The 24,488-nt window shown below is 38.3% G+C and overlaps 1 protein-coding gene across 12 annotated transcripts in view; it reads left to right on the top strand.

Moving 5' to 3' along the window:
- Positions 1 to 21,845, top strand: part of YAP1 (Yes1 associated transcriptional regulator) — a 131,196-nt gene extending 109,351 nt beyond the window's left edge. For 5 of the 12 annotated variants that reach the window (XM_032295692.1, XM_032295690.1, XM_032295691.1 and 2 more), the window contains 3 exons: positions 11,536 to 11,666; positions 15,688 to 15,800; positions 18,149 to 21,840. In XM_032295692.1, coding sequence (XP_032151583.1) covers positions 11,536 to 11,666; positions 15,688 to 15,800; positions 18,149 to 18,387 — 483 coding nt within the window. In that variant the 3' untranslated portion in view covers positions 18,388 to 21,840. Of the gene's footprint in view, positions 1 to 11,535; positions 11,667 to 15,687; positions 15,801 to 18,148 lie in introns of all 12 variants that reach the window. The other 7 variants (XM_032295680.1, XM_032295689.1, XM_032295685.1 and 4 more) reach the window with 2 other exon arrangements.
- Positions 21,846 to 24,488: the final 2,643 nt, after the last annotated feature.

Here is a 24,488-nt window from a genome sequence, read left to right as displayed (position 1 = left end):
TTTTTTTTTTTTTTGAGTCGGAGTCACCTAGGCTAGAGTGCAGTGGCTCATTCTCAGCTCGCTGCAACTTGTGCTCCTGAGTTCAAGCGATTCTCCTGCCTCAGCCTGCAGAGTAGCTGGGATTGGGATTACACGAACCCGCCACCACGCCCAGCTAATATTTTGTATTTTTAGTAGAGACGGGGTTTCACCGTGTTAACCAGGTTGGTGTTGACCTCCTGACCTCGTGATCTGCCTCCTTTGGTCTCCCAAAGTGCTGGGATTACAGGCGTGAGCCAGCGTGCCCAGCCAGAAGAGTCATATCTTAAGTGAAGATGGCTTTAAATAGTGTTTCTCAGGATAATCAAGAAAGCTAAAAAGGACTTTTCAGCCCCAAAGAAAAGAGTATATAAAGACATCACTCAGTATCTGAACATTAGACACCATTGTTCAAAGTTACTATTTTTTTTTAAGTTTTAGTTTTCTAATAGATATTAATGCAGCTGAGTTAACAAGCAATAGTGAGATCAGTGTCATTTTGTAATCATATACTTCATATGCTGTGCGATGTGGAAAGCTATCCAAACTTCAGAGTGCTTATTATGAATTAATACAAAAGCTGTCTTTAAGTACTTCCAGTAGGATTAACAAATCATGTGCTGTTGTGTTTGTGTACACTAATGTCAGTATGGGTGAAGTTAATGAACAGCTAAGATCCATAGCCCAAGTGATGTCAAAATGTAAATTTTGAAAAATAAAACTTTAAAGGCATTCATATATCTTCTTAATTAAATATGGCAATTATCACCTCAATTTATTACATTATGTTGGCAGAATTTTGGAAAAATTCATACTTACAGAGCTTAACATTTTGATTTCCCTTTGATGTATTCATGATTTTTATGTTTCAAAAGCAGTTTCCATTCTCAAGAAACTTTTTGAAACTGTAAACATCTTTGCCTTGTAAGATTGAGCAGTTAATGATATATTGTAGTCATATCTCTTTGTTACACATCAGTGCTCCCTTGTAAATTGGAGAGACCTTTTGAGCCAGTGGGTTTAGGAATGCACTCTAGCCCCTGTCTAAAGGTCTTTTGAGAGAAGCACTTAGAGGAAAGATAGTCCCCCCTGAGTGTGAACACATCTACCTTTTCTTATGCTTAAGAATATGGTTCTTGGGCTGGGCACAGTGGCTCACATCTGTAATCCCAGCACTTTGGGAGGCTGAGGCAGGTGGATCACCTAAGGTCAGGAGTTCAAGACCAGCCTGGTCAACATGGTGAAACCCCTTCTCGACTAAAAATACAAAAATTAGCTGGGTGCCTATAATCTTAGCTACTTAGGAGGCTGAAGCAGGAGGATCACCTGAACTTGGGAGGCAGAGGTTGCAGTGAGCTGAGATTGTGGCATTGCAGTCCAGCCTGGGTGACAAAAATGAAACTTTGTCTCCAAAAAAGAAATAAAAAAAAAAAAAAAGCTGGGCGCAGTGGCACACACCTGTAATCCCAGCACTTTGGAAGGCCAAGGCAGGTGGATCACGAGGTCAGGAGTTCAAGACCAGCCTGGCCAACAGGGTGTGAAACCCCATCTCTACTAAAAATACAAAAATTAGGCATGGTGGCACATGCCTGTAATCCCAGTGACTCGGGAGACTATGGCAGGAGAATAGGCTTGAACCTGGGAGGTAGAGGTTGCAGTGAGCCGAGATTGTGTCATTGCACTCCAGCCTGGGTGACAAGAGCAAGACTCCATGTCAAAAAAAGAAAAAGAATATGGTTCTTAATGTCTGTGGTTTGCTAGTATCTATGAGATCAAGTTTAACTCTGCAGCTGGCTCGTGGTCTGTCATCAGTAGCTTTCTCACTCACTGGTTCCAGTTAAGCCAATTACTCTTCCATTAGCTGAGTGCACTCTGCTGCCTTGTTGCTCTTACTCTGCTCACAAGCTTTTCCCCATAGTGAAAACCTTGCTGATCCCCTTTCTTACCAGTAAAGATTCTTCATTTCTCTTTTAAGACTTAGGGCAGGATTTATTCCTAAGTGCCCTTATAAGAATTCTTGAGGCAGGGCACAGTGGCTCACACCTGTAATCCAGACACTTAGGGGCTGAGGCAGGCCAATCACCTGAGGTCAGGAGTTAGAGACCAGCCTCCCCAATATGGTGAAAACCTGTCTCTACTAAAAATAGAAAATTTAGCTGGGCATGGTGGCCTGTACCCATAGTCTCGGCTACTCAGGAGGCTGAGGTGGGAGGATGGCCCAGGTCTGTTTTGCAGAGGTTCAGTGAGCTGAGATCATGCTATTCCGGGTGACACAGTGAGACCCCTCCCCCCAAAAAAAAAAAAAAAAAAAAAAAATTAAAGAATTCTTGAAATTTCCCAGAAATAGAAATAAGACTGCTTTATAAGGGTGTCTTAACTCAGTAGCCCATGTAATTCCAATTTAGGTGGTCAAAAATATGATGTGGGATTACTTTTGTTTCTGGGCAAGTAATTGCTTCAATCTGTATAGAAATTACAGCATAAATATTTTGCAGCTATTGAATAATGTATAGTTCCCATTCCTTATGGGTAGTAATGAATAGACACTCGGGTCAGTGACTGGCTTAATGAATGATAAAGCCCACAGTATTGCGGTTGAGGATATTGTACTGCATCATTACCTCTCAATAGTGAAGAGGTTCATTGGTTCACAGTTTTAGTTAACAAGAACAAAATAATACCACTGTTCGGAGCCATGTGAAACAATTGCCAACAATAATTTTTTCCCTGAATTTAGTAAAAATAAAGTATTTGGCCTTTTTCCCTTCAAACTGTCTTTCATGTTAGCACACTTTAGAAAGCTGTTTCAAAACCCTGTTAACACTTTTTCTAACATCTTTCTCTTTGAAGTTCTAATATTAAACAAATCAGGTTTATTTGAATGTTTTCCTCTGAATATATTTTATATTTTATTTTTAATGGGTTAAAACTTACACAAGTTGAAAACTTTGCGTAAGAGGAAGGATTTACCCTCATACTCCGCATACTTTTAATTGATTATTTCATTTGTTTTTTTAAACTTGCCTCTTCCTTGTTATTTGAACAGTGCCATAATAACTTTGAGTCCATGATTAAGTAATACAGATTACAAAAAACCTAACTTCAGACGTCTTTTAGATGGAGTGTAGAATCCTAGGATAATGCTGGGAACACCAAACTGCCATCCTGTTTTAGATGTGACTTTTCAGAGTTTAAAATGATCATATCATAACTGTCCCAAAATCTATGGGTATACTTTTTTAATCAAAAAAGTTGTTCTGAAGTTAAAGCTTCTTTGGTAAATGGCATGAACATTAAAAATATAAAGCATTGGCTCAGTGTTTTAATGACTCCAGAAATAATGAAATGTTCTATGACAGTTTAAAGCTGTGTTGGAAAATGGGGTATGGCCAGACCCCTATCTTAAACAGTCGGAAGAAACGGCACTTTTTTTTCTATTTTTAGAATTGGTGACATAAACTGCTATCAGTAAGACAAACTATTTAGAAGACATATATTTTTAGAGTTCTTTTGCATTTCTAAGTTTGGATTTCCAGTTCACTATGTTAACCTTACTTAAACAAATTGATTACCACCCTCCCCACAAAAAGCCCTTTATCCTATGCCATCTATTATCCAGAAACAGATACACTCTTATATAATGCAGTATTTGCTAAAGACAGAATTGCTTTAAGAAAGTAACATTGACTAGGTAGTTAGCTCCTTAAGTCATTAGTTCTTATGTTAATTATTGTGTATATGCAATGAACATAATATGTTTCATTGGGTTCAGTAAGGAAGATAAATAAATTATTGTTGATAAAGGAAATTGCTAGACATGGGATAGGAAAATTACATATATAAGAAAACAGGCCAGCCCTTTCTCCCCTTCTTAACATATGTCTTTGTAGTTCAATCTAGCCAAAAAACAGCAACCTGTACCTCCCACACAAACACACAGGGCAAATGTACACACACTCGAATAACGAAGGTTTCAGGAGGCAGATCTTAGAAGTGACATGGAAGTTTTAGAATGTATCCTACTCTGGGCTTTACCTACTCAAATTTTGAAGGAGCGTGACCATGAACTTAGACAGCTGAAAAAGACTTTCTCCTATAAGGTGTCCTGCTTCTAGGGAGGAACAGGCAAAGCATGTGTTTCCATTGTGAGTAAACTTTGTAATTCCTTGTATTCTTAGCAAAGGATTGTAAATGTGAAAGTGAAGTTACCGCAGGAAACGAAAAATTTTAGATGTAAAACAGTGAAAATTTGTTTCAGGCTTATCTAGACATTTTGCTAGTTACTTTAAAAAAATAATCTTAATATGGATAAGCATGAGCTCGAATTAATCTGAATTTTTAATCAAAAATACATTTTATATAAAGTCTCCATTTTATTACACTTAATAAGCCTATATACATCTTATACCTGTGTAAAAAAATGCCAAATACATTTCAATAATTTTATCAAAACACATTTTCAATGAACATCAACATTATTTTGTAATTGGGTAAATCTGGCACAGCTCTTTCGTAGACAATCCAATTATGTCCTGAGCCATAAGCCTTGGGACATAATTGGATTGTCTACAAAAACTGATTTCATTTGAAACATTTCATGTTGAAAGTTATGTCTATCTCTAAGACGTTTTTGGATTATTTTATACTGAACACAATGCCTAAAATTAGAATACTGGACTAAAAATACAAGTTTGCTAAACTTCTGTTTTCCCAAAGGTAACTAGGATAAATAGTTTGACAGACTTTCAAAACTGGGGAAATAAGTTATAGGATATTCAACCAAAACATAATCATGCTTCTGTTCTGTATTTCAAAGGTCAAATAGTTTTTTTTCTAACTGAAGCAAGTATTTTTAGCTCATTTTCTTCTGTAATAATACAAAAATGTGGTAGCTTTTCCTATTGAGCTTGTAAATCTTAGCTAATCTGGGACACATTGGAATCAGAGGTATCTGCGCTATAAGTAAAACCAAGGATCCCAGTTTGTTCTGGAGGAAACTTTCCAAGGTGGTTCATAAAAGAAAACATGAGTTTGCCTGCTTTATTTAGTGGACTTTTATGGAACCAAGACGCAGCCGTAAGCCATTGACCTTTCTTACATTTCTCTCCTTTCATGTAAATAGCAATATAATTTCCCAGAGGGCAAAAAAGATGGTAAGATCATGTATTTTTGGTAGTTAAGGTATTTTGGCCTTACATAAAATTGATACCTTGGTCCACATCATTTAGAAAAATAATGAGAAAGGCAGTAAAAGTCGTAGTTTGGAAACACTAAGGACAATTTTAGTTCTTTTTAGTTTTTAGAGTATCCAAGAGAAATGAAAGCATGTATCTACACAAAGCTAAAATGTAGAAACAACCCAAATTTCTATCAGCAGATGAATAGATCAGCAAATGTAATATATTCCTACAGTGGAATACTGGTTAGCAATAAAAAGGAATGAACTGTGGATATAACATGAATGAATCCCAAAATTACCACACTAAGTGAAAAAATACATGCTGTATGATTTTATTTTAGAAAATTATATAAAATACCAACTAATCTATAATGACAAGAAGTGGATCATTTGTCTCTGAAGGTAGGAGCAGGGGAGTTGAGAAGTACCAGGAGAAAATTTTGAGGAGGATTATCTTTAAAAAAAATTTTTTTTTGAGATGTAGTTTCACTCTTACTGCCCAGGCTGGAGTGCAATGGCACAAACTCAGCTCACCGCAACCTCTGCCTCCTGGATTCAAGCGATTCTCCTCCCTCAGCCTCCCAAGTAGCTGAGATTACAGGTGCCCACCACTATGCCCAGCTAATTTTTTGTATTTTTAGTAGAGACAGGGTTTCTCCGTGTTGGTCAGACTGATCTTGAACTCCCAACCTCAGGTGATCCACCCGCCTTGGCCTCCCAAAGTGCTGGGATTGCAGGTGTGGGCCACTGCACCCAGCCGAGGATGATTATCTTGACTGTAGTGGCAGCTTCACAGATACACACACATTTCAAAACTCATCAATTCATGCACTTTATGATTTATTGTACATCAGTTTAAATATCAATAAAGCTTTTCACAATTTACTGGGAATATCTAATCACTTGTGTTTGCTGTAACTAAAAGTTTCAAAACTCAGCTGAATATTCATACCTTTAGTATGCTATCCATAATCTGCATATATGTTATTTGTATCATTGGCCATGTTACATTATACAGTCATCCCTTGGGTGATTGGTTCCAGGAATTCCCCTTGAATACCAAAATCCTCAGATGCTCAAATCCCTCTTATAAAATGACATACTATTTGCATGTAACCTGCATACATCCCCCTGTATACTTTAAATCATTTCTAGATTACTTAATACAATGGAAATGCTATGTAAAGAGCTGTTATACTGTTATAACTGTATTGTTATACTGTATTGGTAATAATGACAAGAAAAATAGTCTGTACATGTTCAGTACAGACACAACCTTCCATTTTTCTTCTCTAATATTTCGATCCATACTTTGTTGGCTCCATGGATATGAAAGGCTGACTATATTTTTCATGCGATATTCTTCTCTATTTGATTAATAATACACACACACTCCTGCCACCAGTAAGTAGAGTGGCTTTTTTTTTTTTTTTTTTTTTTTGATTCTTTCAAGTCTAGTTGAGGTGAATCCTTAGGTTACTTAGTCTTAGTCGTGACTCAAATACAGGTTTGATGAGAAAAGTATTTTCGTAGCCCTTCAAGGGGTCAGGTATCTCTTTAGGTAACGTGGAATGATTTCCCTACTTACTCTAAGGTATCTTTCTTTATAAATCTGCATAGTTGGTTCTGCAGTGTCTGTTGATACAGAAATTAAGTCGTTAAAGGAACTGAAAAACAAAAAATTCACAGCTTTGAACAAAGATAGTGGCCAAATTCAAAGCAGCAAAAATATGGAGTGTAGTCTGCACGTGATAATAGTTTTGTAGTAGTTGTTGTTGTTTTGAGGTGGAGTCTCGCTCTGTCTCCCAGGCTGGAGTGTAGTGGCGTAATCTTGGCTCACTGAAGTCTCCGCTTCTTGGGTTCAAGCAAGTCTCCTGTCTCAGCCTCCTAAGTAGCTGGATTATAGGTTCATGCCACCACGCCTGGCTAATTTTTGTATTTTTAGTAGAGACAGGGTTTCACTATGTTGGTCAGGCTAGTCTCTAACTATTGACCTCATCATACGCCCACTTGGCCTCCTAAAGAGCTGGGATTACAGGTATGAGCCACTGTGCCCAGCCTGTGATACTAGTTTTAACCTAATAAGTAGGAATTTTATTTAAAAGGCTAAAATAAAAAGTTGTAAAAATAATATGAGAATTATATCTAATTCAGTTATCTTAGTTACGACTTACAGGTTAGTGTCATATATTTGCTTTGTGCTACAAACACGAGCATACCTTCTTTGATAAAAAGCAAATGAGCGGCTTTAGGATATTCTCAGATATTCCCATGTTTTGTCACAGAACCCTAGGCATCAGCCTCAACCAGAGCCTGTAGTTTCATTCATTTTAAAGTTTATTGTTAAATACATCCTCATATTTTAAGAGCACTATAGATTCTTTGAAGAATTGTAAGTTGTTTTACGCTCCAAAGTAATCCATTCACTCTGCCCTTAGGGGACACAGAAGAAATAATTAGAATATTGTCTGATGAGTGCTATGTTCAGGGTGTCAAAGACATGGCATGTATGTGTCTAATCCAATCTCAAAATCAAGATGGGATCGCCACAGAGAGCTTGTTCGAGAAGGTGGTGGCTTCACCAGGTCTTTATTATGGAAGAAAGGCATAGTACTGAGAGGATATGTCGTCTTAAGGACAGACCTACAACGAGTTAGTATCATTGTTTTAAAGTCACGTCTCACTTTGTAAGATGAGGATGGAAGGAGTAAAAAGTAGAAATAGGAAAAAATAAAAGGGATCCCCGTAAGACTGCAAGAAAAGTTATAAAGATGAGTGTAAATGAAGTTACTTTTGAGGAAAGCAGGAAGGGGTGGCAGGAGGGGCCAGAAAATCAGAGATTATGCCTGATGGCTTCAATGTGTTTTGTGTTGTTTTTTTGTTTTTGAGACAGAAGTCTCGCTCTGTCGCCCAGGCTGGAGTGCAGTGGTTCGATCTTGGCTCACTGCAACCGCCGCCTCTCAGGTTCAAGTGATTCTCCTGCTTCAGCCTCTGGAGTAGCTGGGGCTACAGGCATGCATCACCACGCCTGGCTAATTTTTTTGTATTTTTAGTAGAGATGGGGTTTCACCATGTTGGTCAGGCCAGTCTCTCAAACTCCTAACCTTAAATAATCAGCTCACCTCAGCCTCCCAAGTGCTGAGATTACAGGCATGAACCACTGCACCCAGCCAGTGGCCTCGATGTTCTTAGATAGATGGGAAAAAAATAGACATAGACATCATTGACTGGGCATGGTGACTCATGCCTGTAATCCTAACACTCTGGGAGGCCAATCACTTGAGCTCAGGTGTTCAAGACCAGCCTGGGCAACATAAATTGAGACCTTGTCTCTACAAAAAATTTGGAGGAAGAAAAAAGAAAAGAAATGGACTTCCCTGAATAGGGGCTTGAGAGAGTATGCCATATTTGGAGTAGTGACCATGAGGATGTGAGAAAGAACTGATCAAAAACAAACAAAAAACCCAATAAATGGTACAAAGGGTCCATCCAAAGCCAAAGACCATTAATTTATAGTGATAACATTCTGGATACTTATGAGATTTTTTTTTCTTTTCCCCTAGCATTTCTCAGCAATCCAGTATAAAAACAGAACAAACACACTTTGGCATTGCTTTGGGGTTGGAATTTTCTGGGCTGAGATAAAATTATATGTACATCAGGAATCTAAAAGGGGCTTATGCTGTTTTGAATAATCAGTCATGAATTCAAGCTTGTAGTGAAAAAGAAAAATAAGATGCCAGAAGAGAGCCAATAGATTAGAAAGGAGAGATGGGCCTGGAGTCTCTGAGGTTGGAGGGCCGGTAGAGTCGACTTGAGTTTATGCAGGAACTGGCTAGAAAAAAATGTGATGAGAAAGCGGGATAAGTGCATGTAAGATTTTTGAGAGAGAAGTTTCTAAGCCAGTTCCAGAGTATGACTGAAAGAATTAAGGATTGAAATACAGTGATGAAGTGGTCAGTATCATTTCAGTATAAAAGTGATCCCGGCATTTCAACAATTGGTTATAATATGGGTTTTATGTGTGGATGTTATTTCAGTGTGATGAATGCAGTTGGAATGAAGTGAAACACTGATTGTTGTCTCAAAACATGACTTAAGATTTTAGAGTTGGTTTGGTATCAAATAACAAAATCTTGGTGGCTATGCAAGTGGGTGATTGAGAGGGGTGGAGATGAAGATCACTGGAATCCAGAAGGTTCAGGAAGCTGTCAGATTAAGTGAATTGTCCATTTAATACTGAAGCATGTTAAAAGGCATGGAGAATACTTGGAGGGGCAAGAGGGTTTGACCAGCTCCAGAATTCTCTCATCTATAAGATGGAGTAGCTAATAAATCAATAAATTGAGTACAGAAGCAACCTTGCGGGGAAAATGGACGAACAATTTTGGCATTTAGCCAAGTCCCTAGGTTCCCTCTCAGAATATATATATATATATTTTTTAATGTATAGGATTGAAAAGAAGGAATTTGGTTGATACAGTTAAAAAAATGTTAAATAGAAATTTGTAAACAACAAGATCTAAGGCTGGATGGCTCACACTTGTAATCCCAGCACTTTGGGTGGCTGAAGCAGGTAGATAGTCTGAGTCTGGGAGTTTGAGACCAGCTGAGCAACATGGCAAAATCCTGTCTCTACAAAAATACAAAAAATTAGCTGGGTGTGGTGGTGCGCAACTGTGGCTCCAGCTACTCATGAGGCTGAGTCAGGAGGATCACTTGAGTCCAGAAGGTCAAGGCTGCAGTGAGCAATGATTGCACCACTACACTCCAGATTGGGTGAAAGAGTGAGACCCTGTCTCAAAAAGATTAAAAAAAAAAAAAAGAAAAAAATCTAGAAGCACATCTTATAACTACTGTAACATTGTAATAGCAGTGATCATAAATCGTATTTTAAAATATTTGCAACAACGATATGATATGAAAACATCTATATGTTCTATTGGTGAAAAGTTAGGTACAGTGAATACTAATGGTGCATACTACATTGGAGAAAATGTTGATAAAGTTAGCAAAAATGTATAATTATTTTTACTCCATCCAAGTTCAGAGAGACTCTGAATTCACTCATGGTCCTCTGGGTAAGAAACTCTAGTTTAAAGGATGATATATCCAGAAGGCATAAACCTAAAGGAAAAGAAGTGGTATTTGCGTACAGGAGAATTTTAGTTTAGAAGTGGCAGTGGAGAGCTAGGAGAATTTTTCCATGCTTCAGGACCCCATGGCAATTGTGGAGGTGAGGGCAGGAAATGGTGGGGCTGTGGCTGAGAAAGCTGTGTGGAAGAATTGAGGGAGTTAGGCCAGTGTCCTTTGTGATAAGAAGCTATATGCATTTCAAATCAAACCCAAAAAGTGGAGGGAAAGGAAGCTGATGCTCTAGTAGAGATGATGTTTACAGTAGCTGGAGAGGCAGAGTGAAAATTCTTAGGAGGGTAAGAAACAGTGAACAAATGAAAAAGCAGAGAAAAAGGTCAGAGTAGTAATGAGGGTGCTAGGGATGGGTCACAGTGAGATGAACTCTTTGAGGTCTTGGGCAAATACAGACTGAAACCTGGGATGTTTGAAAGCCTGTGAAGGCAGGCCTTCTGGAACCATCAGAGTAGCAGCCCACAGCCTTTGCTCAAGTTTCCAGGGAGAATCCCGCTGAGAAATTGCTGGATGTCCCTGAAGAAATCCCCATTTTAAATATTATGGTTGTGGTGGAGAAGCCTTGGGCTTGTGTTTTTACTTCTGATGTCTTTTTTTCATTTTCCTCCTTTCTGTCTCCTAGAGGATAGAACATACTCTATCCAGCTCAGGATAGAAAAATTTGAAGTCAAAATGAGACACTTAATAGCAAAGTGTGAAATAGTTTTGGGGGTTGGGGAAGAATTGGTGTCTTACATTAAAATCATCAGATGATATTTCCTACTATGTTTATGTGGGGAGCTTCCAAACACACAAAACCATATGAGAGTTGGTGAGTAAAAACAAACTTTAAGAATTATTTTGTAAAGACCAGACTTGCCGTTTTATAATAACCCAAAGGAGAATTTGGGAGTATCTGCCAGAGTAAGGAAAATAACAAAATGAAATTCAGGAGCAAAATACATATGGGAGTGGTTAATATAACTAGACAGACTTTAAATGTATGTAACTTAATATTTAGTCATTCGAAATGGATAGAAGAATTAGATCATTCTGATTGGGAAATGTGTTAACTTTAAAATCAAAGTTTTAAATATGTTTTTAATCTATCTGCACAGTTACGCTGTGCAGATTTTTATTTATTTAAACCTAACAGTAAATTTGTTAATCAGTAGATTGATTCTCTTTGGCTTTGTTTTATTTTTAATTAGGAGTTAGCACTGCGTAGCCAGTTACCAACACTGGAGCAGGATGGTGGGACTCAAAATCCAGTGTCTTCTCCCGGGATGTCTCAGGAATTGAGAACAATGACGACCAATAGCTCAGATCCTTTCCTGAACAGGTTGGTGAGAGTTGCTACTGGTGAATATCTGAAAAGAATCGTCGCTCTAAAATCATTTTACTTAGTACTTGTAATAGGCTATTTGGAACATCTGTGTGGGCCAAAAACCATAACTATAAATTAATGTCTTTGTAAACAGCAAGTACATGAAGAGTTGAGGATTAAAAGTTGTCTTTTGTGAGAGGAAGTGAGCCGTTCAGACTTGTACCAGGGATACTTACTCAGAGTCACAACGTGTTTGCTTCTGCCTATACTGTTGACTAACAGTTACTTAAAATTATAGAATCATGAAAGAACATGTGAATGCCTTTCTGTGAAAGCGAATGAATTGCCTGTTAAACCTACTTAGGATTGCATTGTCAGAGTCGTTGGAAGAAATTTTTCACGTAGCTTTTCAACCTGAAATGTTTCACCCAGCAGCACTATAGGGCCTCATGTTCTTAAGAAAGCCCACGGACATAAAATGTAAGGTTGTACCTCTTTCAGAAATGCATTAAGATTATGGCAATATTTGAAAATAATGTAGCTTAGGCATGCATCTTAGTGAGTTACCACAAATCCTGGGTTTCAGACAGATTGCAGTATTATATAAACTGCTATTTTGAAGTCTGTGAGCTGAAACAGGTCATATTCTTTGCCTAGGAAGGCATCTAAGATTAAGATTTAACCAAAACTTACTCTTCTAAAGTTGTAAAGTATCTGTGGAGTTTCAGACTTTTTAAAATATAGGAATACATTGCGGTTTGGATTCCTTTTCTAACCAATTTAAACAACACTTACCTAAATATTTAAAGGTACTTTGCGTTAGGAAAACTATTGCACTGCCTTTCTGATTTTTCCCAATTGAATTGGAAACTTAATAATTCCAAGAGAAAATATCTTACCCTGCTAAAAATATTTGGTGCAATAGAATATACCATTTACCCAGTTTTTAAGATTAGTGCTTCTGGCCTAGTTGGAAGGTTTGATTTTGAAAGCCATCTAAAATACATTTTAAGTTTGTATTTACTCCTCTGACATACAGTTTAAATTTCTGTCTAAAAGTAAGTGTATTTATGTAAGATTATAGTTCTAGACTTAAACTGAGGCTAATTAAGAAAGATCATAGCCTCAGAACTTTATTTTTTTCCAATAAGGAAAATTTCATATTCATGTAATTCCAGTGCCTGTCTTGTTGAAGGACCTATATTAATACCAGGGATAAAAATTAGACCATTTTAAAAGTGGATAGGCTGCATATCCTTCTGACAGTCATTTATAAAGATTTTTTTCTTAAAACTTTTGATGAGACTGGGCTACAATTTGATGCCCTGTTTTCTGGGAAGATCAGAGTGGCAGATATCAATGTTACTAATCCAAGGGCAGAATTATATATCCATTCTCTGTACCCCCAGTTTCTAAAGCATACATCTGACTTTGAATTTTTTTTTTCTTCCTTAAAAACAAAAACTCACCGGTCACGGTGGCTAACGCCTATAATCCCAGCACTTTGGGAGGCTGGGGTGGGTGGATTACCTGAGGTCAGCAGTTCAAGGCCAGCCTGGCCATCATGGTGAAACCCCATCGCTACTAAAAATACAAAAATTAGCTGGGCGTGGTGGCTCGTGCCTGTAATCCCAGCTACTCCGGAGGCTGAGGCAGGAGAATCGCTTGAACCCAGGAGATGGAGGTTACAGTGAACCGAGATCACGCCACTGCATTCCAGCCTGGATGACAAGAGCAAAACTCCGTCTCTAAATAAATAAATGTAAAAACTTGGCTGGGTGTGGTGGCTCACTCCTGTAACCCCAGCACTTTGGAAAGCTGAGGCAGGTGGATCATCTGGGGTCAGGAGTTTGAGACCAGCCTGACCAACATGGCAAAACCCCATCTCTACTAAAAATACAAAATTGGCCGGATGTGGTCACACATGCCTATAATCTCAGCTACTCAGGAGGCTGAGGCAGGAGAATCTCGCTCGAACCCGGGAGGCAGAGGTTGCAGTGTGCTGAGATCATGCCATTGCACTCCAGCCTGAGCAACAAGAGGGAAACTCCACCTTATAAAAACAAAAAAACAAAAAAGTCTTGATGGTTTCTGTCTTATTTACTATCTGATTTATATATACATTCCTTAAGCTCTAAATCCTTTTCCTCCAACTTGCCATGGCATTGACTGCTAGTGGTAATGCACAGTCCCTTTATCTCCCTTTTACTTTTGAGATCTCTCAAGGCCCACTCAGATGTCCCCCTCCATGAAACCTTTACCCTTTACTTTCAAGCTCCCTGTTTGTTCTGAAAGCACTGTGCTTACATAGTTCATATAACCCCTGTATATGATTCATTAGTGTATTTGTTCATGTCGCTCCTTGAAGTTGTGAGCCTCTCACAAAGCATTGTTTGTAGGTGGTGGTGGTTGTTAACCTCTTTATCCTCAAAGCCTAGTCTAATGCCTGTCATTTAGTAGCAGATGCTCAGTGAATGTTTATTGAATGAGTGGGGCCTGTAGAAGGTGGGGTTCTGGAGGGAGCAGTTCGTCTCCAGGAAAATGGCTGTGTGAACGCTGTCCTCAGGAATGCCCATGTGCTTCCCCTGTGGTTTGGAATGAACTCTGCACAACTCTGTAAGTTCAGCTATTCAGTAACAGACTAAAATGTCTGATGTGTATCCCATGCTTAGCAGCGGAATAGAGTGAGGACTAGGACCAGGCCCTTATCCCAGATCAGGGCAGGCAAAATACAAACAAACCACATCCTGAGGCCTTCTCATACATGGCTGCATTGTATACCAGTGGTCTCAGAGGCAAATTTTTGTTTTCTTGGATCCGTGTGAGGCTTTTCAGCCTTGCCAAAACCTGGCAGATGGCTTAGAGTAAACCAGTGATTGCGGTGTATAGAATGAGGCGAGAGAAAGAGAACAAGGCAAATGCATTGCATCATTTAGGGAAAGCAGTTGGGGTACTGACTGAGCTTTTAGCCTTGAGCAATTGTTAAACTTGTTTTTATTTTTTAACTTTTATTTAAGTTAAATAACTGCTTATTAAATATACAAACTATAGAGAAAGTTAAAGTTCACATTCCTGTACACAGGCCATTGAAGAATAACAATTGCCTTGATTTTATGCTTTTCTGTAAGACTTTCTGAAGTGAGTAGAACTCAGCGAATGCCAGCTGATGCCTAGGTGTTACTAGTTTAGGAAAGTGTTCTGTTTATCAGAGGAATGGATATTTACCATACTTCTATGTAAATCTGTGAACCCTTATTTAATCTAAAGTGAAAATCTGTGTTGGGTCATGTTATTTTCAAGGGATGTGCCTTGCAGTTTTTTGTTTTGCTCTTTTCTTTAACCGGAGCTATAGGATCTCGTTTTATACTGAAGTGTTTGGGGCTTTTTCTTCCCCCACCAAACACAGAAGCAAGGAGATCAAGCCACGGGTATTCTTATCTCATCAGCAGTGACTCATCTATTTTGGCTCAGTCCTAAAAGGAATTTTGGTGGTTTATTTGGGGTTGATTTTTCCTTGGCTTAAGTTCTCTGCACGAGAGCTAGGAATTTAACTTGAATCTAGTGCAGACCTGTCTTCTCGCCCACCTGGAGTTTGTGTTTTGACCTCTCTTTCTGTGCCACCACCACCTGGAGAATTGAGACCTTGGAACAAGTAAGTTGTGTGGGTTCCTCCCCACCCCCACATGCAGATGGTATTACAGAGAGAATATTGATGCAGAGAATTTCCTGTCAGCCTGGAAAACTAACTGGGGGTATCTTGTTTTGGTCCCTTATTGTCACCAAGCACAGAACACCTTAGGAGAAATCTTGGCTCCTTAGAGCTGCCAGCTTCAATTAGGATTAACTTGTCTATTTCACTTCATAGCACAAGTCCTGTCTGTGGCCCTGAAGGAGGGTGCTTGTTTCAGACATTGCGGGGCAGGAATTTTCACTAATCCTCTTTGAGAATTATGTTGGTACGCAGCAGGTGTTTATTTTTACCTTGAATTGATTTTTAAAATTTTTGTGTTGGTCTTTAACTGTCATGTTTTTGTAGTGGCACCTATCACTCTCGAGATGAGAGTACCGACAGTGGACTAAGCATGAGCAGCTACAGTGTCCCTCGTACCCCAGATGACTTCCTGAACAGCGTTGATGAGATGGATACAGGTTGGTATTCTTTATTCCTCTTGGTAACCTGACTTATAGTCAGATATGTTATCACCAAGTCAAATAAGCTATTGTAAGCAAAGATTATTCAGAAGATTGAACCTGCTTTGTCTCTATATGGTGATTTGTAATTTGTCTTTTCCTAGTTTAAAAAAAAAATACATTGGCCGGGCGTGGTGGCTCAAGCCTGTAATCCCAGCACTTTGGGAGGCTGAGGCAGGCAGATCACTTGCGGTCAGGAGTTCGAGACTAGCCTAGCCAACGTGGTGAAACCCTGTCTGTACAAAAAATACAAAAATTAGCCAGGCCTGCTGACATGTGCCTGTAATCTCAGCTACTTGAGAGGCTGAAGCAGGAGAAATACTTGAACACAGGAGACAGAGGTTGCAGTGAGCCAGGGTCACACCATTGCACTTCAGTAGGGGTGAAGAAGTGAGACTGTGTCTCAAAAAATCAAAAACAGACAAACAAATGTATATATAAATGGATTGTCCAGGTGCAGTGGCTCATGCCTGTTATCCCAGCATTTTGAGCCCAGGAGTTTAAGATCAGTCTGGACAACATGGTGAAACCCCATTTCTACCAAAAAAAAAAAGAAAAAAGAAAAATAAGCCAGGTTCGGTGGCACATGCCTGTAGTCTGACCTTCTCAGGAGGCTGAGGTGGGAGGATGGATTGAGCCCCTGTGATCATGCCTGTGCAGTCCAGTTTGGGTGATAGAATGAGACCCCCTTCTCCAAAATAAATAAATAAATAAATCATAAATTGGCTATATTAGCTCTATTTGAATAAAACTGATAACATGGCTTGTTTTAGCATATTGATCTTAAAAGCAAGACAAATGGAAGACCCTATTAGACATCTCTCTCCTTATTATAAATTTGTGTCCGTAATTTTGAGAGATGTCTACCTGGAATTCAGTGTTCGTCTTCATCTTTTCTCTAAGAGTTTTTGGTCCACTTTAGGTATTACGGGGCTCAGGAAACCAGGTGGGAAAGACTAGGAGGTGAGGCCCACTTATTTTATTAAAATAGTTGCAGAAGGCCAGGTGCGGTGGCTCACACCTGTAATCCTAGCACTTTGGGAGGCTGAGGTGAGCAGATCGCCTGAGGTCAGGAGTTCAAAACCAGCCTGGTCAACATGGCGAAATCCTGTCTCTACTAAAAATATAAAAATTAGCCGTGTATAGAGGTGTGTACCTGTAATCCCTGCTACACAGGAGGCTGAGGTAGGAGAATCATTTGAACCCGGGAGGAGGAGGTTGCAGTGAGCTGAGATCACACCACTGCACTCCAGCCTGGGTGACAAAGCAAGACTGTGTCTCAAAAAAAAAAAAAAAATTGCAGGGGTCTTGCAGGAGCTAAGAAATACCTGCCTCACAGGGGTTGTTAAGGAACCATTTCTCCTGTGGCTTACCTGGCAACCATTGCCCTAGACTTGACAACTGCCAGAGTGCATGAATTAGCAGGGAAATGACACTGTTCTTCAGCTACCGACTCTTTCACTAACTACTTCTGTTCTGAAAATGTTTAGCAAGGCTTTTGTGCCTGTACTCACGCAGCTCGTGGCTTTGGTGCTTTCTAGAATCCACACCACCCTCTCCTCTCTGCTTACCTAGACTTTAAATCATCCTTAGGAGCCACTTGAAACCCGTTTCACACACAACACCTTTACTTACTCCTCTAGTCTGCATTTCTGTCTTCTCCAGGCCCCTGTAGCCCTTAATGGCTTACATTAGTTTTTCTGAAGGTATGTACTATTGAAGGAATGTAAATATTGTCATTTGCAAAAAGGCTCTGTGGCCAAGTAAGTTTGGGAAACCTAGAAGCAAGGCTAAGAAGATGTATTTATTCAAAACCTTCTGGGAAGCTTGTATTGCTGTTACGAAGGTGCATCTCTTAAGGGTGGAATAAAGTATTCATGCAGTCCTTTTATTTTTGTCCCTAAGTGGCCAAGGTAGGTCTATACCACTCATTTTTATGTTTAGTCTTATTATGGTGGTGCTTATCTGGAAGGCAGTGTAGTGATGCTGTTGTGTTGTGTGCTTGTTCCTTCTCCCCCGGGTGTATATAATTTTTCAAGGGCTTTTTAATTTTTTCATGACTCCCTTTAGTGTGCAGCACATAATAGCAATCAAGCAGTTATTGAATATTTGAACAAATGTTGAAGCAAAAGTAAACTTGACATTGTTATTTTGTTATCTGTGAGTTGTTTGAAATTCGAGGTATCAGCTTAGGTCAGTTAGGAGTGCTTTTCTTTGCCTATGCATTTCTGTATGGTCATATGATAAGTCCTGATGTTAGCTTTTCAAAAAGGACTTTGTTATCTCTCTCTCTGTGTTTCCACCAGGTGATACTATCAACCAAAGCACCCTGCCCTCACAGCAGAACCGTTTCCCAGACTACCTTGAAGCCATTCCTGGGACAAATGTGGACCTTGGAACACTGGAAGGAGATGGAATGAACATAGAAGGAGAGGAGTTAATGCCAAGTCTGCAGGAAGCTTTGAGTTCTGACATCCTTAATGACATGGAGTCTGTTTTGGCTGCCACCAAGCTAGATAAAGAAAGCTTTCTTACATGGTTATAGAGCCCTCAGGTAGACTGAATTCTAAATCTGTGAAGGATCTAAGGAGACATATGCACCTGAAATTTCCATAAGCCAGTTGCAGTTTTCTGGCTAATACAGAAAAAGATGAACAAACGTCCAGCAAGATACTTTAATCCTCTATTTTGCTCTTCCTTGTCCATTGCTGCTGTTAATATATTGCTGACCTTTTTCACAGTTGGCTCTAAAGAATCAAAAAAAGAAAAAACTTTTTGTTTCTTTTGCTATTATAACTACTGTTCATTTTGGGGGCTGGGGGAAGTGAGCCTGTTTGGATAATGGATGCCATTCCTTTTGCCCAGTTAAATGTTCACCAGTCGTTTTAACTAAATACTCAGAAGTCAGATGCTTCATGTCACAGCATTTAGTTTGTTCAACAGTTGTTTCTTCAGCTGCCTTTGGCCAGTGGAAAAACACGATTTACTGGTCTGACAAGCCAAAAAATGTTATGTCTGATATTAAGTACTAATGCTGATTTGAAGAGATACCTGAAACCAAGGCTGAAGACTTTTACTTTCAGTATTTTCTTTTCCTCCTAGTGCTATCATTAGTCACATAGTGACCTTGATTTTTATTGTAGGAGCTTATAAGGCATGAGACGATTTCCATAGAAATATATTAATTATTGCCACATACTCTAGTATAGGTTTTGGTGGATAATTTTGTGGGTGTGCATTTTGTTTTGTTTTGTTGGGTTTTTTTTGGGGGGGGGGGAGTTTGGTGGTTTTGTTGGAACCTAGGCAAATGACCATATTAGTGAATCTGTTCATAGTTGTATCTTGGGATGGTTATTGTAGTTGTTTTGGTAAAAATCTTCATTTCCTGGTTTTTTACCACCTTATTTAAATCTTGATTATCTGCTCTTTCTTTTATATATATGCACACACACAAACATAACATTTATAATAGTGTGGTAGCAGAATGTATCCTTTTTTTTAGGTTTCCCTACTTTCCAGTTAATTTTAAAGTGGTAGTGCTTTGTATGCATTTAGAATACATGACTAATAGTTTATATTTCACTGGTAGTTTAAATCTGGTTGCGGACACCATTGTTTGAAGTAGTCTAGTGTTCTAGAAAGAGCTATTACTATGGATAGTGCCTAGGGGAGTACTCCACACCCTGTGGGCATACAATAGATATTATCTGATGAATTGGAAAGGGGCGAACCAGAAGTGGCTTTATTTTTTCCCTTGGACTCCCTTGGACTAATAACAGTTAGTCTTGGTTGGAAATCACTGAGTAGGTTTATAATGTGCATGACAGAAATAAGCTTTATAGTGGTTTACCGTCATTTAGCTTTGGAAGTTTACCTTTGCCTTAGTTTTGGAAGTAAATTCTAGTTTGTAGTTCTCATTTGTAATGAATACATTGAAGACTAGATGAAAATATTGCCTTCAAGATTGTTCTTATAAGACTTGCTCCTACTTCTATATGCTGAAAATTGACCCTGGATAGAATACTATAAGGTCATGAGTTTAGCTGGAAAAGTGATCAGATTAATAAATGTATATTGGTAGTTGAATTTAGCAAAGAAATAGAGATAATCATGATTATGCCTTTATTTTTACAGGAAGAGATGATGTAACTAGAGTATGTGTCTACAGGAGTAATGGTTTCCAAAGAGTGTTTTTTAAAGGAACAAAATGAGCATGAATTCACTCTTCAATATAAGCTATGAAGTAATAGTTGTGAATTAAAGTGGCACGAGCTAGCACCTCTAGGTTTAAGGGTCTTTTAATGTTTCTAGAATAAGCCCTTATTTTCAAGGGTTTATAACAGGTATAAAGTCTCCTTCTCCTGGCAAAAGCTGCTATGAAAAGCCTCAGCTTGGGAAGATAGATTATTATTCCCCCATTTACAAAACCTAAGTATTTTGGCCCATCAGTTTGGAGGAGTGCAAAAGTTGGAAGTCAGAAGTTTTATTTTAAATACTTCCAGTGCTCAAAAAAATGCAATCACTGTGTTGTATATAATAGTTCATAGGTCAATCACTCATCATAATTGACTCTAAGGCTTTTATTGAGAAAATGGCAGAAAGATTAAATCTTGAATTAAGTCTGGGGGGAAATGGCCAATGTGCAGATGGAGTTTTAGAGTAATAATGAAATTCTACCTAGAATGCAAAATTGGGTATATGAATTATATAGCATGTTGTTGGGATTTTTTTTTTTTAATGTGCAGAAGATCAAAGCTACATGGAAGGAGTGCCTATAATTTGCCAGTAACCACAAATTAAGATTATATCTTATATATCAGCAGAGTAGCTTTAGCTTAGTGGGAGGGTGGGAAGGTTTGGGGTGGGGGTTGTGAAGATTTAGGGGAACCTTGATAGAGAACTTTATAAACTTCTTTCTCTTTAATAAAGACTTGTCTTATATCTTGCTGTCATTAAAGGCAGCTGTTCCTAGAATTTCAATCACTTAAGTACACCCACAAAACAAGAATATGGAGATCTTCATTTCCCCTTGACTTTAATTTGCCCAGTTATACCTCAGTGTTGTAGCAGTACTGTGATATCTGGCGCAGTGCTTTGATCTTACGATGCCCTCTGTACTGACCTGAAGGATACCTAGGAGTCCTTTCTCTCAGTTTGAATCATAGCCTTGATGTGGTCTCTTGTTTTATGTCCTTGTTCCTAATGTAAAAGTGCTTAACTGCTTCTTGGTTGTATTGGGTAGCATTGGGATAAGATTTTTAACTGGGTATTCTTGAATTGCTTTTACAATAAACCAATTTTATAATCTTTAAATTTATCAGCTTCTTACATTTGTGTTCTTTTCAGTCAGGGCTGCTTAGATCTACATATGGTTGATGGAGCACATTGATTTGGAGTTTCAGCTCTTCCAAAGCACTATTTGTTGTAATAACTATTTTCTAAATATAGTGCCTTTAAAGGAAAAATGAACACAGGGAAGTGACTTTGCTAAAAATAACATTGCTGTTTTAAGTATTCCTATTAAATAGATGCCTTCTATCTGGAACATGGCAGAAAGACTGAAAAATAACAGTAATAAATTGTGTAATTCAGAATTCATACCAATCGGTGTTGAAACTCAAACATTGCAAAAGTGGGTGGCAATATTCAGTGCTTAACAATTTTATAGCGTTGGTACATCTGAGAAACGAGTGCTCAGGTGGATTTTATCCTTGCAAGCATGTTTTTATAAGAATTGTGGGTGTGCCTATCATAATAATTGTTTTCTGTATCTTGAAAAAGTATTCTCCACATTTTAAATGTTTTATATTAGAGAATTCTTTAATGCACACTTGTCAAATATATATATATATATAGTACCAATGTTACCTTTTTATTTTTTGTTTTAGATGTAAGAGCATGCTCATATGTTAGGTACTTACATAAATTGTTACATTATTTTTTCTTATGTAATACCTTTTTGTTTGTTTATGTGGTTCAAATATATTCTTTCCTTAAACTCTTCTTTGTTGTTTCTAACAATTGATACTTGACACTTTTTTTTTTTTTTTTGGCTTCTTAATGGTCTTCCAGTAGAATTAAGAACTGAAAATAAAAGGTGATTACAGTAGTAACTGGGAAGACAGGTTAAACTTAAGGTTCGTTTTGCTTTTAAGTTAGGCTTGGCATTTAGAACTTTTGAAGTATGGATATGTGTAATTCTTTTAATTTTGTGTTCTTACTCTTCGCATATACCATCCTCATCAATGGTAGTGTCTAAGCAGAATTGTGTCTGCTTCATTCTTAAATGACTTCACTACATGTGACAGCACAGAAGAAACTGAGAACATGACACTGTCTTTCAGAATGGCCTTCAGTTTTACTTCTTTAATATATCTCTCATGACCTCCAAAATAGAACAGTTGTATTAGTAAAAAGCATTACTTACTGGCTTATAAATTAAAAATATTTGGCCAGGTGCAGTGGCTCACGCCTGTAATCCTAGCACTTTGGCAGGCCAAGGTGGGTGGATCACCTGAGGTCAGGAGTTCAAGACCAACCTGGCCATCATGGTGAAACCCCATCTTAAAAAAATAAATAAATAAAAATAAAATAAAATAAAAATAAAAACATTTACAAATTGAAGTGGTAGGTCCTGACCTTTGAATAAGAAGTAGATTTGAGTATCTTTAAAGATGGCCAAGCATGGTGGTAGCTCATGCCTGTAATTCTAGCACTGTTGGAGGCCGAGTTGGGCAGATCACGTAGGTCAGGAGTTAAAGACCAGCCTGCTCAACATGGTGAAATGCCGTCTCTACTGAAAATACAAAAATTAGCTGGGCATGGTGGTGATGGTGGTATACACTTTCAATCCCAGCTACTTGAGAGGCAGAGGCTGCAGTAAGCCAAGATCATGCCACTGCACTCCAATCTGAGTGACAGAACAATTGACAATTGTTTTCTCAAAAAAAAAAAAAAATTTATTTCCGTGCTTGTGTATATGATATCTTCAATTATTAACATCTGTTTTGGTGAGGCAAATCTGAAAATGTTCAGTATTTTACAATATATGGTTTATGTTTAGAACACTAATTTTGTGTAGCTTGAAATTATTTCCTTTTTGTAGTACACATACAGTGGTGGCACATCTTGGCTCAGAACCATACCTTGCGTCTATAGAACTGCACTTGTTGCTCCAAGGGTGATACACTTTTTGTCGCATGGTGTGAAGCCCAGTAATGTGAGTCCGCCTTCGTTCTGCATCTCTGAAGCCAAACTGTACCATCTTTAGTTAACTCTGAGTGTAACAGAATACTCAGGGAATGTATTTAGATTTGGGAATAGACACTAACGAGAACAAGGAGGAGCATTCCAAACGTGAGAAGTACAGTAGTTGTACTTACAACCTGATATTGAATAATTTACATAATGTTTTTCTTAGACCCCAAATTAAAGTTCATCGGTGCAATAAATGAATTGCTCAGCTGCAGTAAGCAAGAAAAGAGTCTTTCAGTGGGAGGGAGAGAAAGAACAATACCAATAAAAGGAAACCTAGGTGACTACTGCAGAAGGATCAGGAGACTAGTGGGTTATGTTTAATTCCCCAACCCCGATTTCCGTTTCTTGACAGCTGAGGTTACAAAAGAAAGGCAGCCTCAAGGAGCCAATCATGTTTTCTTACCTTCTCTAATGGCAGCCAGATTCTCACTGGTCCTGCAACCATCAGTTTTACTGACAAAACCTGGCTTTATGGCGGCTAAACTGCTGTGCTAATGCTGTTGGAATCAACAGGGCTCTGATGGGATGTCTGCCATGTCATCCCTATTCCACTTTGAACTGTTGGCACTTGGTCTTTTTTAGTCATGAGAACCTTGCAATAAACAATTGATTTAAAGCTTAACTGCTAAATTAAAATTCAGATGAGAAGTCTGACATTTAGTACTGCAGTTTTTCCAAGTCACACTTGGAATATGTTTCGCCACATTATCTGAATACAAAAAACTCTGACATGGTAAAATGGGTAATTTCTTAACCATAAACATAGCCTTCATACTGCCACAAATGAAAACAGTTGCAGAATCAAGACATTAGCAATACAAAATATTGAAAAGATACTCTGAATAAAGTCTGCCATATTTTAACAGAAAAAATTCCCAAAATGACCTGACTTAGAAGCTGCCATGATCCTGTTAGAAGTCAAACAAACAAAAACCCAGTATCTTTGCCACTCAAAGCAATTATTTGGAGCAAAAAGTCTACTTCTGTAAAATTTTTAAACAGCCTAGTTAAAAATTTTTAAAAACAAACTTTAAGAAACGAGAACTAGGGGTACTGTAACTTTGTGAGATTGGTATTGGTTTGTACTCTAAGTTAGTAGACAGGGCTTGATTTTTTTTGTAAAAGGAACTTTTTAAAACTTGTTTCTTAGGGTTGTGTCATACCTTTCCCCATGTTTCCTTATGTCTTGTCCCAGGTATATTTTTTCGTGAAATTATAGTTCCCATGACCTTTTCAGAGTCTATATAAAATATGAGTTAAACTTTACCTTTTGGGTGTGATTTTATTTGTGAGATATTTAAAAAGCGAATCTCGCCGGGCGCAGTGGCTCACGCCTGTAATCCTAGCACTTTGGGAGGCTGAGGTGGGTGGATCACCTGAGGTCAGGAA

Source organism: Sapajus apella, unplaced genomic scaffold (assembly GCF_009761245.1).
Source record: "Sapajus apella isolate SASKATOON/1434 unplaced genomic scaffold, GSC_monkey_1.0 scaffold34, whole genome shotgun sequence".
NCBI lineage: Eukaryota > Metazoa > Chordata > Mammalia > Primates > Cebidae > Sapajus > Sapajus apella.
Note: the sequence above shows the minus strand (reverse complement) of the source record. Positions and strands in the feature narration are given on the sequence as shown.